This window comes from Vigna unguiculata, chromosome 9 (assembly GCF_037176805.1).
Source record: "Vigna unguiculata cultivar grain cowpea cultivar isolate G323 ecotype 2 chromosome 9, ASM3717680v1, whole genome shotgun sequence".
Classification (NCBI taxonomy): domain Eukaryota; kingdom Viridiplantae; phylum Streptophyta; class Magnoliopsida; order Fabales; family Fabaceae; genus Vigna; species Vigna unguiculata.
In genome coordinates, this window is record NC_140800.1 from 43812056 (window position 1) to 43834107 (window position 22052).

Genomic DNA, 22052 nt, shown 5'->3' on the forward strand with positions numbered 1-22052 from the left:
CACATATCAAGACTATCCCCTATGCAACACATAATGGTAATCCGCATGCCAAAGGACTCCATCTTCCTTGATTATAACCTAAGTTCTCATTATACATTTCGAATTCTACTGTAGAAAAATACAAAAACATCCACTACTAAAAACAAAAAATTAAATATGTCATGATAAATTGAACTAATGCTCAAAAGTATTATTACTTAATATCTAATTTTGTGACAAACATTACAAATCTTTATACAATTTTTTTTAAACAAAACTGCTAATTCAATCTCTGGTGGACAAAATTATAACTACTTATTATATAATTTTTGCGTAAAAAATTACAAATTCAAATTCTTCTAGTATAAATTTTCTAACAAAAATAATAAAATTTTCAATAACACAGTTATTTCATTCCTCAATTCGCTTAAAAGAGTTGCGATGATTGTTATGGTATCAACTCTTTATATTATATATATATATATATATTTTTTTTTTTTTATTCCTTCGTTCTTATTGTGTTTTTTTTTTCTACACACGGTATAATAGAGCAGGAGAGAGAAAGAGACCTTGACGTGTTATAGAATAGATGGGAACACACAAGAAAAAAGATTGCATTGGGGCAGAAACTCCAACACCGATAATTTATTAACATCATTATTATCTGCTGTGTTTGGGGACAGAGGCAGACCCATATGGATTGAGTAAGGTCAGAAGTAAAGACACGCACCTCACCTCACTTCAATTGGTAAACTGCCAAACAGGGCACCCTTTCCCCCACTTTCTCATTACGGAATTACTGATTAGTAAATTAATTATTAATTATTAATTATTACTGTTAATTAGCCATGTAATTCTTTTACCTTTTCCATTTTCTATCTTCCTTCTTTTGAGGCTAGAGCTTTACACTAATTTAAATTAATATACTAATACATATCCTTTGGATTGTTTTGTAAATTGAAGATTTCTGTCCTCATTGCAATACATTTTTATTTTATTCTTGTTTATTTTTTGTTCAGTTTTCTATCTGATTTTGATATCTCCACCATCCAACACCCTCTCTTCTCTCCCCTTTTCTCACTGTGTTCTTGCCTTTCTTAGTTTTCTACCAGGAGGAAAGGGAACATTAAATCGAATAAAAAGCACCCCGCTTCCAATATGGTCGTTTTCTTTCTCTAATTATTCTGACCCACTCATACCTTGATTATCCAATTAGATCGGCCGTTTTCTGTTTCATCTGGTGAGTTTCTCCCCTTTAACCTATCTTTTTTGGTGCTCAGATTACTTATGATTTGGTTCGTTTTAGAAATTTATAAAGTTTGAATCTTCATGTTCTTATTTGGAGGAGAACTTTGAGGAGGGTTGGTTGTTCAACTGGGCTTCTGGTTGGTTTTTGTTTTCTCGAGTCGGCATAAATTCAACTTGTGTCTGTTGAACCAGTTTGGTGTTGTCATGGAGATGAAAAAATTCGCTTATGTGTTTTTCCCGATTTTATTCGTTGAGTTGTACTTTGTTGTTGAGGTTTCGTTTATTTTATCAGTGCGCGAATTTCTGGGACTAATCATTTGGCAATGCTGCATTAGTGGGATTGTTACTGCAAGATTCTGAGCTGATTATCAAGGATTGAGTGGTGGTGCTAGTGATTTGGGTGCTGCATACCTGTTCTGTACGCCAATTGAGAAGGTTAGGGCATAAGATTAAGAAGCATCTACACATTGGCTTCTTAGTTACACATTGACTTTATTAATAGATGACCTTGAGGTTTGTTTGTTTTTGTAATTTTGTTTCTTAATTGTTGAGTTTGCCTTATACTCTGATACTTTTGTTTATATCTTTAGGTTTTACTGAAGCATATGTGGTTTACATCTTACATGAACATTTTCTTGCATGACTGTTGTTGAGTTTTCCTGATGAACATTTTCTTGCTCTGTTGAACAGCGCTGCCAAGTTTAGTGCCTGACTTATTGGTGGTTTATTGAGGGATTAATTTCATATATTTAATTATATTGTGTGGGAAATCAATAGATTCCTTCAATGCAAGGGCAGAGAGGTACAGTTGGTCCAATGCCAGAAACCTTAGAATTTGATTGTGGCTCTACGCCAGGTAATTCGACTGTGGATCAGCAGATTTGCTGGAATAATGTGAATCCTGCAGAAAATCAAATACCTGATTATATACTTTCTCCCGGTGATATGAACTCACCTTATGTGAATTCTATTAATCATGAATGGCAAAATTTTAGTGGATGGAGTTTAGGGGAGCCAAGTTCCAGCAATACCCCAAATGAGATTAACAATAATGAGCAAAAACGAGAACTTGGATGGACATCAACCATTACTGCTGGTGCGTTGCCTGGTGCAAGTCTAGAAGAAAGGCACCTTGAACCAACCAATACACTTTCTCTAGACAATGATAATACAAGTCCTATGTACATGCGCAATCCCGAGACTCGTTTAACGTCCCAGAATCTCAACCTAAATGCAGGTTTAGCGGATAGTGGCAATGATAATAGTCAACATCTGGAGCTCCCGAACTTAAACATGTCTAGTGGGTCATCAAATGAGTGCTTGCCATCTAATGTTGGATCTGGTTCTTTTTTGCTTCCATCTGCAAATAATGGATTCCTGGTAGAAGGTTCTGATGGTAGGCCAAGTTCTCTTGATACTCGACGAGTCTCTTGTAAAAGAAAGGCTGTTGAAGGAAATAATGGACAATCTTCAGATGCTGGAAGTTCTAGCTACAATCAGCATGCAGATGGTAGTGTTTGGCATGCGATTCCTACTCAGGATAATGCTGGAAGTAGTTCAAATAGAGCTGTATCCTCAGAGCAGGTAAATGCAAGACTTGGCCTGGGAATGGGGAATGAAGCATCTGAAAACGTTCCTGATTCAAACATTGCAGGAAGCTCAGAAAGCTTTCACAGGAATTTCCGGTTGAGGTTAAATCCTTTGAGTCAACAAAATTCTGTTCCTGCAGCTGCATTCTCAACTGGGAGCACGATTAGGCAGTCTGGTGTTTCTTCATCCTCTCAAGCATCACAAAGGTTTCATTCCGTTGATAATTCTCTGAACTTGAGATCAGCTCCACCAATAGATAACGTGGTTCCTCAAAGCCAGCCACTTGTAATCCATGTTCCTGCTTTGCCTAGGAATAGGCAATCGTTTAGATGGAATAGTGGTTCTAGCTCAAGAAATATCCATGCATCAAACCCAGTTATATGTGCCGACAGAGACCAAGAAGATGCAAGCTCAAGGCGAATGTCTAGAAATATTTTGGAACATCCTGTCTTTGTACCTGCAACTGATTTAAGAAATTTGGTTCAAAATCCAACAGTTAGAGCTTCAAGTTCAAGTAGTGAAAATTTAAGTATTCCAGGAAATGTCGCGTCTTCATCACGGACTGGATCCAATCCAGCTACCAATCCCTCTCCTGCTTCGAATTGGGTATCTCGTCCTAATCCTCCACAACATCCACGGAGGTTATCTGAATATGTCCGTCGGTCCTTGTTTTCTCCTGGTTCTGATCCTATTGGAAATCCAAGCAATGCTTATTCTTCCTTGCGTTCTGGTCTTTCAACCTCTGAACCAAGGCCATTATCATCTGGGACTGGGGCAAATCCAAGATCATCTCCATGGATGGATAGGCAAGGAGAAAGTGAATTTGGAATTCCTTATTCACTGCGTACTCTGGCTGTTGCAAGTGAAGGGAGTAGTAGACTAGTATCTGAGGTTTGTATTTAACTGTCTTTTTACTTGTGTTTCAATAATCATAGTTTTTTTGTGCTGGTAAAGATTGTTGCTTTAATGATTATATCAAGTGTTTGGAGGCATCAAGTGATTGGCACCATTTTCTTTGAAATTTTAGTTTTTGTTTCAGAAATTGTTTAAGTGGATACTTGTCTATTTAAAAATTGAAGCTTCAATTCTGAAGATTCGGTTTGCATGGTATGTGAGGCTGATGAGTAGCCTATTGTTATTTCTTATGAACCTTAGCCAAGCTCATTTTCTTTTTGTCTCTATGCTATGAACAATATTTGGCTTCAAATTTATTTAAAGCAAACTCCTGGCTGAAGGAGGTGATCTAAAATTTAACCGTTCATAATGATTTCTGACAAACAAACTGAGTCTAGGAGCAAATTTGATAACATTTACTCCTATGTTTAGTTGCTCTAGCTATAACACTTGGTTTGATCGCTCTTTTTGGATCTACAATAGTTTGATGTAGTTCCAATGCTTCAATGGTATTGAACATCAATAACTACCTTATAATGTTCATAAAGATCCGAAGTAGGATAAAGCTAGTAAAAATCTTTTCCCAGAGATTACTAAATACTAACAATATACTCCTAATAGCATGATTAGAAAGGAATAACTATTTCAGTAGCTAATAAAACAACATATTCACCAATGTCCTATTCTGACTTCTGACAATATTTAAGCTGTTATTTAAATACTCTTAAAAGTTGCTGTATTTTTTTTTTTCTGAATAACTATTCTCTTGCATGACATTTTTTTCCATGATGCAGCTCCGCAATGTGTTGGGCATTATGCGTAGAGGTGGCAATGTGCGATTCGAGGTCAGTTATTCTAAATTAATGGTGTATATTGACAGATAGATGTTACTTTCTTTGCCTTTATCTGATTTTCTGATGCCATAAACACTTCAAAGGCTGTTTAATCCCTATACAGATCTAATACAAAAAATATAATTACCTGTCCCGTTGTTTAGCAGCGAGGATTGAGTTGTCACATTGACCCTTAACAGGCCTACAACGATGTTGATTTATTTGTGATTTTGTTTGGACATACACTCGGATTCTGGAAGGTATATTCTGTCCATATCTGTCCAAAGGTTGCAAGTAATAATGATAAAATTCTTATTTGAGAAAAATTGGAAGAATGCAAAATTTTAAACATTATTAGTATGTCTTGATGTTTCTAATAGAGCAGTATGAAATATTGTGAGCAAAATAATGAATCTGTATTAATCAACCCTAGTTCCGAATCCAACACTAATGAGGGTTCAATACCAAGAACTGGAAAATCTGAAAACAATGGTGAGTTCCTGGATGTTCGAGAGATCCAGGACTCTCTCCCTCCTTTTCCTGAAATACAAGTTTGTCCCACCCCTCTCTAATTTTCCCTGTTTATTCTTGCAGCCTAACTAACTGTCACCACAGTTTATTAAACTCTCTTCTAACTACAACAACCCCTTAACAAACTTAGAATTATTTTTATATAGTATAATTAATTGTAATTATTGAATTCAATTTCTTTCTTTAATTAGCTTGTACAATTTGTTAGCCTCTTGAGAAATGACGAGTTTTAGTCTGAGGTTTAGGGGTGTTTTGTTGGATCAGATAATCCTATCCTAACAAATTGAGTGGTTTTCATTGCAATTGGGTTGGGTTTTCTTTGCGATTAGGTCAAACCCAACCCAACTCGACCAAAATTATTAAATAATAATAGTAATATAGCTATTATTCAATTTACTTCATTATTCTCTTGACTAAATTGTGTTTTTTGAAATATTGTATTATTCCATTTATCAAATATTAAATAATATAGGTCTATTTGTAAAAGCAATTGCTCTAAAATATTTAACAAAGAATGTTTTGGAATTACTAATTTTAACAAAAAGAAAAGAATTTGAAACCAATGATCCAATTGACTCAACCTAATTGGTTAAGGTTGGGTTGGATTGGGTCTTACAAATAATAAAGCAGAAACCCAACCCAACTTGCCTTGTGTACACTCCTACTGAGGTTTGTGAATTAAATGTGACTGTATATGTAGGGGTGATTTCTTTGATTTTCTAATCATTATATTAGAAATAAAATTACTTAAGTTTCCTTCTTTCAAATCTCCAGTTTTCAAGTTGGTACTGTACCTCTTGGTTTTTCAGTCTTTGCTTCTGCATATGAAATGTTCTCTTTTATTACAACTATGGATTGCCTTCATTGCATATATGCCGATTTAGACCTGTTTGACACTATTCGTGCTGTGTTGCTGTTCATGTCACTTTTCACGCATTGTTTGTGTTAGGCTGGGCTCACTCTCTGAGATTGCCATAGTGCAACTTGGAAACAAATACTCCTTCCTCCCCCATAAATATATCACGAATTACTTACTTATTTCTCCAAGTATCAAGAATTACAAACGAATAAGGTAAATAGGTTTACTCCCAAAAGGAGCACTTTCCTTTTGTACCCTTGAAATCTCAGTTTACACAATCAAAATTCCTGACCTCCTTTTGGTGAAACCAGGTCACTATTAAAGGAAAATACATTTCCTTAATAAGCTGTAACAGAAAACAGAAAAGAACCCCAAATAACACTAACATATATAACAGACTAATATATATGTCCTTAATTTAATCTTTCCTTTCTCCTATATCCAACAATACTTCCCTCCTCCATCGCAACCTTGTCTTCAAGGTTGAAAGATGGAAAACTGATCTCTGATGGAAGAAATATCTTGCCAAGTAGCTTCTTGTGGGGGCATTACTTATCATTTGACCAACTATCGAGATGTTTCTGACCTGGAATGGTTGACTGTCCTTGTTCCCAAAATGTGTAGTAGCTGGTAATTATCTATTGTATCTTGTAATTGAGTTAGAAGCTCTTTTTCAACTGGACACACTATTACTTTCTTAAACTGTGATGCATGAAAGACTGGGTGCACCTTGGCTTGTTCTAGAAGTTGTAGTTTAAAGGCTATTGTACCATTCCTTTTTAATACCAAATACAGTTCATAATATCTAGCAGCCAACATGGGATGTAGTTTGGTAGGAATCGAAACTTGTCTGAATTTGAGATAGATAGACCTAATCTCCTGATTGAACCTGTGAAGCTCTTTTGTCTATTTGCACAGTGAGCCATCTGATTTTGTGCCTTCTGTAAATGGTATTTGCGTTGCTTTAAAGCCTCATCTCTGCTCAGAAAATCTTGTGCAATTGCTTCCACTCATTCTAGGAGCAAATTTAGCCAAAGAAGGTGTTGGTCTTTCATAAACCACTTCAGATGGGATGCATTGTGCAGATTCTTGGATGCTGGTATTATATCAATATTCAGTCCAAAGTATAAAATTTGCCCAAGACTTTGACTGTTTAGAACAAAAGCACATAAGGCATGGCATGGATATATAAGTCCAGACCATTTTTTATGTTTTCCCCAATTTTGGTAAAAATTGGATCTTTCTTAGCCTCTTATTTGATCTCTGCAATGTCTGGCCAAAAGGGTTTTGATATGGCTTGCATTTCTTTATCCTCATTTCTTGCCCGTAAGCCTAAAGATTTGAATTTGTGTATGTTAGATCACTTTTGGGCTGATGTTAAGACCTCCTCTAAAGTGTTAGTTTGGATGCCATAGTGAGGAGTTCAGTCTTTAGAAAGATTAATGTATTAGTAGTCAAATTATAAGTTAGCTCGTAATTTGATGTAGCTACTATGAATTTTTATCTGTTCATAATCCCAATTTAGTGTAAGGGGCCATGTCTTCATTTTGTGACAGGACGTTGTGATCCTTGATCATCAGTCGTTTCTTTCTGGAATAGCCGCCGATGTTCATGATCGACACAGAGATATGCGACTTGATGTTGATAACATGTCTTACGAGGTAAAATTTCATGAAAATATTAGTATATCAATTCAATCATAGTTTCAGTTTTTTTATCCTTTGATTATATTTCAAATTGGTTGTTCATTTAGAGAGTTTCTATTTGACATTTATGACAACAACAGGAGTTATTGGCTCTGGAAGAGCGCATTGGAAATGTGAGTACTGGATTGAGTGAGGAAGCCGTATTAAAATTATTGAAACAGAAAAAACACTCGGTTGAAAAAGAAACTCAGATTGATGCAGAACCCTGTTGTGTTTGTCAGGTGAACTTGGTTAGCTGACTTAATTTAAATTTCCCTGCATGCTTGTTTACGCAAGTCTCATCACTTGATTACGTTGAGTGCAGGAGGATTATGGTGATGGAGATGATATAGGAACGCTTGATTGCGGCCATGATTTCCATAGTGACTGTATCAAACAGTGGCTAATGCATAAGAATCTGTGTCCTATTTGTAAGACAACAGGCTTGGCTACATGATGTCTGTGACTCTATCTATCCTCAGGCAATTACCATGATCATCATCATGAAGTGAAAAATGCACAATTTACCCAGGAAATTCTGGTGCTTTGCTGCTGCCTTGTCATCATACTTTTTTTTTCCCTATCTGTAGCCTAGTAAATTGTACCTGACTGAAAGTTTCCCCTACCCTCCTTCCCTCGAATTTGTTATATCATTTTGTTTATTTATCTAAAAGCCAATTTTCACCCGGTTTAGGTGATGCATTGGTTTGGATGAAGGAGCAGTTTCTTAACTCAAGTTAACAAGGCTTGTTTTCGATTCTGAAATTTTTTTATACTGCTCGGTTTGGATTTATGCAGAACGGATAACTAGGTACTCAAGAATATATTATACAGATGTAAGAATCATAGGTACTGGATTCTCGAGTATGCGATTTCTTTTTTAATTATTATTATTATTTACAACTTAGCACCCATAATTACTTTTCCTTTCTTTCATCAACGTGGGCATGATGAATATTATGAGGTGAAACTCTTACCATTGCAAAGGTTTCTCCACAATTTTCCAATCCTCTCGTAGACAAAAAAGAAAAAAAAGAAAAAAGCCTTGATTCCCATTTACAAGATGGTGAGAAAAGTCAAAACTAAGCTAATAGGAGATGGATATTCTCATAAAATTAAACGTGAAAAATCTGATTTCCAAAATACGTACATTACTTATAATGTACATTGAAAGTTAGACATTGTAATTCAAGAGGTAAATACTTTCTTCTTTCTATTAAGATAATCATCCCTTTTTTATATATAATAGTCTAATACTTTTCTGAAGTGATAAGATGATGTCTCTCAATTTTCTATATATTTATAAGCAATATTCTCTATTTTTTTCTACAATAACTTTCTCCATTACTTAATTAGACCTAACAAAATATTAATGAGTATTTTTACTTTTCTCTTTGTCACGTGGTCTACAACAAGAAACATAAATTAACTTCATGTCATGACAAAAATTCAATTTTAGGACGATTCTTATGTAAGAAAATATTTCTTATACCTGAGAGAAAAATTATATTTTCATTCATTTTATCATGTCGAAACTTGATTAGTAACCAGGAGCATACATAAATATATGGGAGTTGTTATTATAAGTATAAGATAATGTATTTTTTGATGAAATACTATGTGTATTAATAAGATTTCACAATTCTTATGATTTGTTTTGATAAAAATATATAATATTAAAAAAATATTAAATAATATAAACAAATATAACAACTTACTGTTAATATGTTAAATTGGCGAAATAATAACAATAATATGATACATTATCCAACATACTAAATATTATGTAAATATATGATATTAAGAAATATTATATCATAATTAAACTACCAAAATTTAATCAAATATATTATTAATATATGAATATTTGTACAAATAAATATATTTCATAATATCTTTTTATGTAAATAAAAATAAATGAATCTTGTTAGACCGTAATACATAATAAAGATATTTGTTAGTCGGACCAAATATATACAATAATTACTTAAAAATTGATAAAATATGTGATACAAATTAAAATATAACTTAAGAAATCGGAAAAAAGAAAAAACCTAACATGCTCAAATAAAGAAAACTGAGAACATGGTGTGCTTTTTTTTAAGGTTTTAAAGTATGACTGTTGTAAAATATAACTAAAAAAGAGTAAATAAGAAAATATAAATCTTGCGTTCAGTAAAATTAAATGAAAATCGTTATCAAAACGTGAAAATGTGAGTTGAAACGGCATTTTGAAACCTTGGTCAGAAGACCACCCCTTCCTCATCTTCTCCTTTTGACACACATTCCTAGCACAGTGCCTTCGGAACCTATCCAATTCGATCGAAGCTACATAATAGGGAAATCAAAAGTGAACATTTTCTTTGGGCATGATTCGTGAAAGGCCAATACGAAGTGGGAGCTAATGATGAGATGGGTCGGGCTAACTAGGTTCAATCAACCCCAATTTTCTTTAGGGCTTCTTCTGCACTTCTAAACTTTTCACTCCTGCCAATTATATCATTCACACTTCTTCTGCACATTTTTTGATTTGAAATATTTTTTTTTTGAATTTTAAACTCTGGTTAAGTATTTTTAGAATTTCAAATTTTTTTATTTTTCCTACCCTTCATTAACTAGATTTCGAAATTTAGTAGAATCCTTCACTGGATTTTGAAATCTGTATTTTTCAAAAACAATTTACCGTATTTCTCCATATCCGTTTTGTGGGACGTTCGATTGTTTTGTTAGTTGGATTGTTGTTTGTGTGGGGTGTGTCTGAGAAACGTGAAATGCGGTGTGTGAGGGTGTACTGTAAGGGGAGTGGGGTTTGTGAGTTAAAAATATCATTATCCTTTTTATTTTATGGATATTTTAATTACTAAATTTTGACAACTTTCTTTTATAACATGAGGTGTCATCTTCTAAGTGATTTTGAAATATTGAAATAAGAAAAATGACAAATAAAAAACCACTTAGAAGATGACACCTAAAATTGTGAGAGAAAGTTGTAAAAATTTTAATAGTAAAAAATCATTTTCCTATTTTACCTAATCAATATTTGGGGGTATAGAAGGTGATTGAAGAAGCTCCATTCCCCATTTACTGATCCAATTGCAACAATTAATACTCTTTTTTTATTTTTTGTAAATTCTACTTGTTGGGCTAAGTGAAACAGCCTTGTTCCTTCCTTCCTTCCATCATGAAAAGAGAGGGAGAGAAAAAAAAAAAAGAAAAAGAGTGAAGAGATAAAAAAGACAATGCCACGAAAACGGATAAAAGTCCGTAACATTTGCATGAAGACCATTTTCACGAATATAGGGTATGGAAAATACTTGTCATTTTGAATAATATACTGCTAAGAAGAACGAAAACAGAAATCATTAGTTTTAAAATGAAGCTTTATTTATAAAAACAGAAGACTATAATTACTATAGGAATAACGCGTAAATGGTAAGAGAGATGCATGATTAAGAAAATGAGTTTGAAGAAGTGATTAGCCAAGGTGTAGGCGGATATGGATGTTTTGTAACATGAAAGCAAGAGACAAATAAGCTTTTTATTGTTTTTAGTTAATTAATAGTTTAATAGTGAGGAATATCTGAAACTTTTGTGGCTGTATATTGAAGTAGTTGGAAAGCAAAGTTTTATATATGTTTTCCTTGAGGCACTTGAGAAAGGGAGAGAGGAAGAGGAAGAAAGAAGGAAGGTGGAGAAGATTGGTGAACTTTTTTCTAATCATGCCTTAGAAAGTGATGACAAAGAGGAAAGTGAATGATTATAACTATCTATATATCTTGCAATCTATTATTGTTCTTATAATTATTCCCACCACCTCCTCCACTTCCACCACCTTCCACCGCAAACTTTTTCTCACTCTCTTCAAAAGTAAACCACTCATCATCCTCTTCTAAACCGTATTCTACACCACAACAACAACTAAAATGAAGTGTATTTGAAGGAGAAGAGTGAGAGTGTAGAGTTGAGTTCAATCATGCAACCTCATCCTCTTATTCCTCATAAAGCTGTTTTTATACTTTCTTTTTTCTTCTTTCTCTCTGTGGGGTATTCTCTAGGCCTGCTTCCTTCCACTTTGTATCACAATATGCTTCTTCTTTTTTCTTTTTTTTCCCCACTTAAACCATGTATACCATAATCAATTTATTTTCGGACTCCACCAATATCTCTGTTCTTTTGTGCAGTCAAAGTTATTCCCTCTTTAAGCTGAACCATGTAGCTACTTATGCCCACAGCTTCTGCTTTTCATGGATATTGCGCTCTGATGCAAAGCTTCCCCCACGTAAATGGAACATTTGTTCTTTTGCCACCCAATATTCTTTACCCTTCTCTTCCACTTTATGCTATCCTCTCCAATTATGCACATATAACTGCTTGTTTTTCGATGTATCAGAATGTTGATGAGAAAAATAAACAATTACGAATAGGTTGCATATTGAATGGGTGAAACACTAGAATCAATGATGAGCATGGATTTGAAGGTAGTAGTGTCCACCATGGAAAACTAGGATGTACGCTTTGTCTTACATGGTTGTACGCTTGTGTTCTTTCACTTAAATCTACAAAAGTTTGGTGCGTACGCTTTGCTTTTTTGGGTGGCACGTGAAAACAGCTTCACTCTTGTTCTGCAAATAAAGCCAAACACCAAAGAAGCCCCGGACCATAATAGGATGTTGGTTCCACTTTTGGCAACAGTGATGCGCTCCTTCATACTTATGCATCTCACTTACTTACACTAAAACCATCTTTTTCTCTATCATTATATCTCAACCTACCTTTTAATTTCCCTTATCTGCATTATCTTAGCTGCTGTTAATCTCAAACCAAGGACAGAATCACAAGTTTTCACTATTTGTCTTTTCCCTTGTTTTTCTAATTATAAAACCACATCATGTCGAATAATCGTATTCTATGTCTTGTTTGTTAACTTTTTTTTTTTTATCAAAATATATATCATTTTCTTTTGTTGGTAAGTAATTAAAAGATGATAGAGATTTCATATATAGACCGCTCCAACGAGCACGGTAAACAAAACTAAATTCTAAATAACTAAGTTTTATGATTGAACTGGATTAAACTTTAGATGTGATTTCAGAAACTAATTAAATCAATCATATCATGCAGTTACAGCATCAAAGTCTTCTTTGTAATTAATTCGTCAGTTTTGAATTTTTTTTATCTCACCAATTGTTATATAATATAGAGAGAGAACAGACGTAAGAAAACAAGAAATGATCGAGGGGTACGAATTTGCTGTAAGTATTCTTGAATTTATGTGTCTATTTTTTGAGAAACATTTTTTTAGCAAAAAGGTATTTTATTCTTATGTTGAGATACTCTAACCTATTTCCACTTTGTTTAGAAACCTTAACATATTTAACTAACTCTTTATAATTTTGAGTGCTGGGACCTAAAGGCGATCATGTATATGTAATAATTTGGGCAAGCTTCTTTCTTTCACTTATTATATTTATTGTGCATATATCTAGTTTTAACTCATATATATGTGTTTTTCATGATAAACCAAAAAGAAGGTAAAAATAACTAAATAGTGCATCCAATTCTGATTAAAAAAGATTAGATGTTTCTTAATTAATTAAAATTGAACTATAGTTCCCTTTTATGATTAGAGATAAGATAATTATTTTTGTCTAATAATCGATCTAAACTGCCTAAAACCCATAGGCGAATAGCTAAAGTAGGAAATATGGTAGCTACATTGGTCCACAGGGAGAAATCCAACATCTGGTAAATGAAAGGTTGTGAAAAACTAGGACAATCAAATTAAAAAGCTATGCTTTCTCCTATATCATCAAAATTGAGAGACTATTAGTACGATCTTGGGAATCAAATAATCGCCTTTTCTTTAATAATTTCCGCTTTCCTTTACGTCGCTTTAATAAATGAAAAAAATATTGGTACATCAGTAAGAAAAGGAAACAATAATAGAAAGAATGTTGCCGTAGTTTAAAAATGTGAAACTTTTACTCAAATATAAGTTTTTAATGAAATAAAGAAGGCAAATGTAATTAGTGTATGTTTGACTACCATTTTAAACAAGCATACACTGCATTGAAATCCATGTCCAACGGTGAAGCTATTCTTTGCAGCTTGTACAAATCATGTGTTAGGATTATAAGGAGGGGTATCACTGGGGAGATCAAACACCAATGAGAGCTAAGTCCAACCATATAAGGTACTAACACCACTCTCAATCTAAAATCTTAAGACAATGGATTTATGGGTCTTTATCTTTATATAGTGCTCTACTTTTTCATTTTTAGCCAATATGGAAGTTAGACTCACACTTGAATTCCTAACATCATGTATTTTGAGCATCTTTGGTAGCTAAACCAAACATGATCTCAATATAAACCTTGAGACATGCTCATCATTAACAACAAGAAGCGAAAAACGAACTTAAATTCAAATGAACACTTACGATCACAAAATATATGATTTAATTTATAATTAATCATTAATTAACTCACCATCGTAGTTAAAATAGATTTCAACTCATGAGTCAACCCGATTCACCACGAGTTCAAGTTAAATCGATTCACTTAACTTATGGGTTAAACTGATTTAAGTCAAGTTGAAAGTGTTGTTCACTTACAACTGACCAACAACGATCTTTTATTAGTTTTTTACCATTTTTCACAAGTTATTTTTATTATAATTATTTTCTACTATTAATAATGTAGATTTTTAGTTTCATTGTTTTAAATGCTAGAAAGATATTCAATAATGTTTGAATATTTTGGATATTTAATTTATTTGTTTGTCATGTTATGTAAATTAACACTTTAATCTTCTAATACTATCTTTATAATAATGTGTAGTAAAATAGTTGAACATTTTGATTATATTGTTATATAAGATAACGAGTTAATTCAATGAATTTTGATTGTAATCAACCCAATATATAAAATGAATTAAAAAACAAAAATATCTTTAAGGAGGACAAACCACTAATCCACCTAGAATAGGTTGAATCAGATCACAAAATTTTTTGGCTCACAAAAAATAAATCGGATTAAAGTGACTCATTTTTAACTCACCCACATTAAGTCAACTCTTATGGACTCGATTAGCTAAATTTATACCTTTTTTTTTACTGTGAGAAGCTTTTAAAGGAATTGTCGTCTTAGTTTTAACTTAAACTACTAACAAGATAAGTGAATTAAAGCAATCCATAACTTTTTTGCCTATTATAGAAGGAGAGGCCTAAACCGCCCAATTTGGTACAGCTTAAAACTCAAACAACAAGCTTCGTTTCTATATTTTGATCTAAATGAAAGTTTCTAACTCTCTTCCAACTGTCATCCTTCAACTAATACCTTCAAAATAAATAAAAATATAACAAAGAACAAATAAGAATATTTAAACCTAGAAAACAATTAATTCAGAACATACGAAATATTAAATAATTGTATTTAAAATACTCTAAAAGTATATATATATATATATATATATATATATATATATATATATATATATATAACCCTAAATCCTAAATCTTAGTAAGACTCGATAACTTATGGAAACATTACCATATTCATCAGCTGATTATTGTTTCTTTTTTTAATTTCAGAATCCTTTGAAGTTTAATAATTTGAACAGGATGAAACAAAATCTGCACTACTGGTCAATAAAAACTAGGAAGACGGTCTCTTGCTTTAGGAAATGAAAATAAAACCCAGGGTAAATTTTTCGTAATTAGTACTAAGATAGATACTTTGAAGACAGAAGCAACTTTGAAGAGACTGCAAGGGAACACAATAGACAGAAGAAGGAACTCCATGGTCACGATACGTAAGGACTTCAATACTCAAGTAATTAAGTAAGTTAGTGTGAATGAAAGATTAAATTGCAAAGCTGAGGTAAATAAAGAATATCTTATATACGAGTTAATGTGTAAAAAATACTGTAAGATAGCACATAAGGAACAAGACACCATGGGGTAGAAAAAGAGGAGCTTCATTCTCCGGCAAACTTTCACGGTGGCAAAGTGGTGAAAGCCATGCCAGGGCAAATGTCGGTCCAGAACAGTAATATAGTTTGGATTACTTTTCTCTTCTTTTTTTTTTCTTCTGGAGTGCACCTTGGATAACTAGACGCATAGGGTTGTAGGGTCAAAAAATTTCAATTTGTAGTAAAGAATAATGTCTTTTTTCTACTTAACCAAGTTTTTAATTTTGTTGTGATGCGATCTCTCACAGAAAGACTCTGCATGAAGATATTGCAATTCAAATTAACCAATGACAAAGGACATTCAAAGCAGAAAGTAAAATTTCTTTGATAAAGAACAACACGTAGCATTTGTTAACTTTTGAACAGAAAGATTTGGATTCATTTATCAGTTACCCTGCTGAATATTAAACTTTGAAATGGAAGCTTTACTTTAAAATATACAGTGTTCATGAAAGTGTAAAGAAAGTCCCAGCGCCACTAAATTAATGAATAGAACCCGTAAAAGGGATGCTGCTACAATTTTTAAACATAACAAAGCGTGTGCCTAATTGACAGATGGTTAGGTCTATTAAATTTATAGTTAGGGTTTCGCTCCAGTAATTTTTACACTTAATTACGGATTACATGGTATATATGTCCACAAAGACAAAAAAGAAAATCAATTTTAAGTTATATCAGAAATTAATTGGATTCAAACTGGATTAAACTGCTTAACTTACAGTATAGTTAACCTGATTATAAACGGAAAACATGAGATTAGTTAGTTCCGTAGTTAATCGAACAAGAGGCGTATCCCTATGAGATCAGTTAGCGAAAAGAACTTTATATGAGACATGATTGAGTGAGCCAAAAGGGTTTTGGTTTAGTGGAAAATTAGGTGGCAAGGCAAGTGTGTTTTTTAGCATTATAGATGTAGACATATGCGTATACAGTAGATGCTGTATTTTTGCAAGGAACAAAAAAGGTAAAGATTGAAGGAAGAAACTGGACAGTTGGAATCTACGGAACAGATCAAATGATTTTCCGGTGACAGCATAATTATAAAACTGGAAGGGTTTGTGATTCAGTTAATTTAGGTTGTTTACTGAAAGTCGATGTCAAGACGATAATGAGAGTGGTGGAGAGTGAGATATCGATAAACATGCAGTGATGCATTATTGGGTGGCATCAGAAAAAAATGGCACTTTAAGGAAATGGATTGCAAAGTTATGGACGTGAGAGAAGTGGGTGTTTGAAGTATATGCATGAAATGATGAGGTGGGGGACCCAGAAGCAGAAGGAAGGAGTTTCATCATGTCATGGAATCCCTTGGATTGAGGAGGGTGTAGCAGAAGCAGCCTTCAAACTGTGGAATTAAGCATTCCCTTCTTTTAATTTTTTGTTTTTTTCTCTTTAAACGATTAATCAAGCACAGTATGAAAAGAAGAGAAGGAGAAGAAGAAGGAGAAAAGAATGTGATATGCATGTGATCCAACAGACTTTATGTTCCCCGTTACCTCCCACCTCTACCTACATATCTATCTATCTATCATATCTTCCTTCTTCTATACTTCACTCTATTTCTAAACCATTGCTTCCATCTCTGTCTTTTTCACATTCGGTGACTCCACCTTTTTGCTTAATCATGTTTAGCTCAACCATCAACATTTTAATGCTAATTGTACTGAAACCACATTTTTGGTCGGGTCCCACTGCTAGACATGCGAGGTCGGCCATGCATGCATGCATCCATGCATGCTGCTGATATGTTCTTCATCATCCATCAAATTTTCAAATTGTGACCTTCTTAGGCCCAACATCACATCAACTATGCAATACTTCTACTTGCTTTTCTTTTCAATAATTAAATTACACGAAAAGATATGAATATCTTTGATGAGTTAGGTAGTAGAATATGAATATGAATATACTATCCCGTTCTATTCTTATTCTTTGGTACGAGGCAAGGTATCTCATCATCTCGCATAATAAATAGAAGGATCTTTCTTTTTCTTCACGTAGAAGTCGTATGGATGGCTTTAAGAAAGAAATAAAGAAAATAAAGGGAAAGAAAAAGGGGGGAAAGGAGGGGAAAAAAAAAAAGTTTTGAAAAGCAGAGGAAGAAAGACCTCTCTTGTTGTTCTCTCCTTTTAATGTAACTCTAAAGTATGCTAAAATGAACTTTCTTTTGTTGATGAGAGGTATCAATATGCCATGCATGTATAATATTTTTATCATACAGATATTAATATTCTTCCAGGAACCTGCTTTACAACGTCTTTTCCAGGACAATTTCACTTTTGCATGCAAACCCATTTCCCCCATCTACATCATACTCTCTTTATTCTATATACATGCCTTTGTGTTACTTTTTCGTTTCATCAATTATGGATACTAGTTTTGCATATATGTACATGTTACATGTTCTTTTCACATATAATATATATTACTAGTTCTAATTAAGAATGAGTTACCTTGGACTTGCTCAGTACGTACTGTTTAGCAGGTGTTTTTTTTTACATAAAACTTGTTACATCAAATCAGAAACCACAACTAATGTAATTATATAACAGTGCTTTGTATATGGTTATCTTAATCAAATTTCAAATTAAGTGAATTAGAATTGAAATTGAAATTTAACTTAATCTTATAAAAGTGGTTTATAGAGTAAAATTTGCACTTCATTTATGGAATATGAGACTATCTTATCTTTAATCGATAAGATTTCTCACGAATAGTCTTATCTTCAAATAACATCTTATTAACAAAAATATCTGATTTATAGATTGCAGATCTGTTATTTGAGGTAGAGCGATTATTCCTTTTATCAATATTTATCAGGTTGGCTCTTCCATTCGCTTCTGCACTGTTGTTTCAAACTAGGAAAAGGCAGTATGGTGGAATAAGTGTTGAACTCCGCAAGTTATAGCAGTACGTGATTTTTGTCACATTTTTTTATTTTACTATTTTAATATATTTTTTATTTGATAAAGTTTGTACTAATTAACGGTGTTAGTACTAATTAACAGCTCTAATAATTACTGGTTGTGAATTATCTAATAATTAACAGTGATAAATTATTCTTTTTTCTTTGTTAAACAAGAAAAAGAAAAATCCTCAGTTACTGGTTGTGCTACTAATAACTTTGTTAGCAATTATGGCCATTGAAACTTTACTTTTGAAGTGTTGGGTGTATTTAGATATTTAAAGCTGCTTATAGTATTATCTGGTCTCGATAGAGGGAGCTCGTATATACTTTTTCCATTTTTAAAAAATGTGCCAGTTATATATGGAATTTGGATTTTCTGCTGATTTTGTTGTGTTGTTCCTCTACTGTGTTTTCATAATATATTGATTACCACTCATTTTGACATTTTAAAATATATTAAAAAGATATTTAAAATATCAGTATAATGTATTTTTAATGCTCAGCAGAGGACAGCACCGAAAAAACCAGTAGAGAATCTGGACTCGTTATATATGTGTGTTCTGTATTTTATATATTTTATATAATTGATAATGTTCTGCATAGGTTGCCACAAAATTGAGTTTTTTTTTTTGGTTTAAAAAAAATCTAGTTGCTATAATTACGTTGAGGAACATAATTATCACATTTTTTTATTATGTTTAATTATAATAAAAAAAATTCAGAATGTAATTTAGGCATGAGTTAGTTTTTGTGGGCTTTTACTCAGATATTCTTTTGTCAGTATATTCCTTTGAACTTTATTTTTAAAAGGAAAAATGGCTTTCTATTAGATATTTCATTATTCATGTTATGGCGTGTTTATTTAGATCGCCCTCTTAGGGCGTACTTTTTAACGTTCAAGAAGGTGATGAAAGGTTGGATTTTAAATATGGCATAAGATAATTAAGGTTATTATTATTTTGACACTTAAATTTTTTTACACATTTTACATTTATTATTTTATTTTTTAATCTTTTCTTTTTATAAATACAAAAGGTAAACCTTTTTAAAAATCAAAATGCTCCTGAAAAGAAGTTGTCAAGTTGTGCATCTAGTATAAAAAAAAGCATTTTCCCAATTTTCTTATGATATATTCACTCAACTTTCTTTTTTAGCTTTTTCTAATATAGTAGGTCTAATTATTGTTTGTGGTTTAGAACCTCTTTGTAAATAGAAGAAGACAGTAAATAGAGAAAACGCAAGGTGTCCGTTATTGAGGAAATTTGATGCACGAGTGTGATGTGGTGTGGGAGGGATATTTGAATGATTCCATACACAAAGAGAGCAAAAAGAACCTGGGGCTGAGGTACACGAATGTTTCTATATAAATTTAAATGACACTATAAAAACAAACGCCTATGTTGTCCTCTACATTATTATCAGTGTGATTTCCTCGTGGGATTCATATGTCATAGCCTCATAGCCCCTCGTGACTCTCCATTTAACCAATACTCTAAGAAAAAAACATGAATTCATCTCTCAGTAGAAAAAAAACGTACATCATAGCCAAAATATGTTCTTCGTATTAGTTCCTGAGCAAGTTTGAACTTCAAACCTCGTATACACTACCCTCATATTTAGTTATTAATCCAATCTTAATAGTTTAGTAGTACGTATATCTGTATGTTGTAATAATTTAATTAATATAAAATGTGTGTTTTATGGGAATTGAAGAGGCGTCAGTGAAAGAGACAAAAAAGAGTGCGGATACAGACAGAAGAAGAAAGAAAGAAGCCCAGTGGATTTTATTTTTATTTTAATTTTTGATACTGTTTGTTTTAAAATGATTAAATACATATATTCGTTAGTAACATAGGATGTTGGTAGCTTAATGGTAGAGTTATATATTTTTATAATTAAAAAAAATGGTTGGATTGATAAAGAAAATGGTTTATCCGTATTGGGTGTGTGTTTTGAAGTTGTCTGTTCTTGAAATTGGCGTTGGAGTTTTGCGGAATAATAAGAAAAATGATTTTATTGAGAGGTACACCGGCGGTGGTCATGTGAGTGGAGGTGGGGCTGGTTCACTTTCACAGCGTTTTAGAAATTAGAATAGAATCTTCTTGGCTCTTGAACGTGAAGTGCGTGAAGCGAGCGAGGGATGTGAGTTTCATTTGTTTGTTGGGTGAATTTTGGGAGTGATTTTGGTCCTTGTGGGCTCACTAGGATCTGTCTCAGTTGCTGACAACTTGTGAGGGAAAATCACCCTTTCTTTTTCTAGATTTCCTTTCTCTCTGGCTCCACCATCTTCTTTCTCTCTAATTATTAATAATAATAATAATAACCCTAATCTTCCATTTCAATTTAACAGCTACACTCCAAGAACTCTATCGTATCATACATATTCTTTTACCCAAATACCCTTGGGGGCCCCACATGGGTGGACCAGTGTAGTTACTGTATCTTTCATTTATAAACACATAATTAGGTCAAATTTTATGTTGATGAAAATGTTTAATATCTGGAAAGTAAATGAAAGTAGGGGAAAAGGACAGAAGAAGGGTTAGCTAGGTGGAGGTGAAAGAGGAGAAGAAGAGAAAATAGCCTTAAATAAGCACGTAACATGAAGAAGGGAATAAGGTGGTGGTAATAAATATATGTTAGGAAGGGAAAAAAACAAAAGAAGAATCACGAGAGTAGTAATAGTGAGAGATGCATAAAAAATAAAAAGGAGTAGTAGTACTGTGTGGATGTCAGGCGCTGGTGCAATGGTGCAGTAGAGTACAGCGAAAGAGTCAGGGGGGTGTGAACTGGGAATTGGGAATTAAGAAAAGGTTAGGAAGAAGCAGAAGAGGTGCAGAAGAAGAAGCAAAAAGAAATAGAAACAAGGGCATGATTGTTTAGAAACTTGCCAGATACTTATCACTTTGGTCCTTTCCTCTTCCCACATAACATACACATCTTCTTCTTCTTCTTAATTCATTTTTTTACATTTCTCTCTTTCTCTCTTTCTCTCAATCAATGCTATCATATGCTACACTACAATACAATAATAGAGTAGTAGGGGAAGAACAACCACAACAACGCATCATCCATTATTGGGACTTGAAGCTGCCGGCATTGTTTCTCACTTCTCATGCTTCTTTTTACTCCTCTATCTTTTACCTACGTACACCACACCACCTTAATAAAACCACAAAAATCACTAATCACTGTCTATCACTCGTAAAAAGGACTGCACATTTTTCTGTTTCTTCTGTAATCTTTTTATACTTTCTTACTTCTTCACCAAAGGTTAGGACACGTAAACTCCTTATGCAGATCCATGTTATACCATTGTTTTAACTCCACTTCAATTATAAAAATAATAGATACTGTTTTCTTAAAAAATATCCTTTTATGTTCATGTGTATTCAACATGGTTTAACTTGTGATTGAAAATACACCGGGTTTAAATGGTTAAGGCTTAGTCTTAACTTATTGGATTTACATGTTACATGGATTATATTAGGGAGTATATATATATATATCCACCACGACCATCTGCTGTATATCGTCATTAGACAGTGAATAAA

General features: G+C 33.0%; 1 protein-coding gene across 5 annotated transcripts; it reads left to right on the plus strand.

Moving 5' to 3' along the window:
* Positions 1-623: 623 nt before the first annotated feature.
* Positions 624-8384, plus strand: LOC114196270 (putative E3 ubiquitin-protein ligase RHG1A). Of its 5 annotated transcripts, XM_085666528.1 has the most exons (8): positions 624-727; positions 1081-1219; positions 1520-1740; positions 1918-3708; positions 4506-4556; positions 7491-7595; positions 7721-7861; positions 7945-8384. In XM_085666528.1, the coding sequence occupies exons 4-8, from the start codon at positions 2014-2016 to the stop codon at positions 8074-8076; spliced, it is 2124 nt and encodes a 707-aa protein (XP_085522654.1). In that variant the 5' UTR covers positions 624-727; positions 1081-1219; positions 1520-1740; positions 1918-2013; the 3' UTR covers positions 8077-8384. The 5 variants fall into 5 exon arrangements, with proteins under 5 accessions (XP_085522654.1, XP_085522652.1, XP_085522653.1 ...); XM_085666526.1 differs by lacking the exon at positions 624-727 and having other exon boundaries at positions 945-1219; XM_085666527.1 differs by lacking the exon at positions 624-727 and having other exon boundaries at positions 945-1219; positions 1520-1662.
* Positions 8385-22052: the final 13668 nt, after the last annotated feature.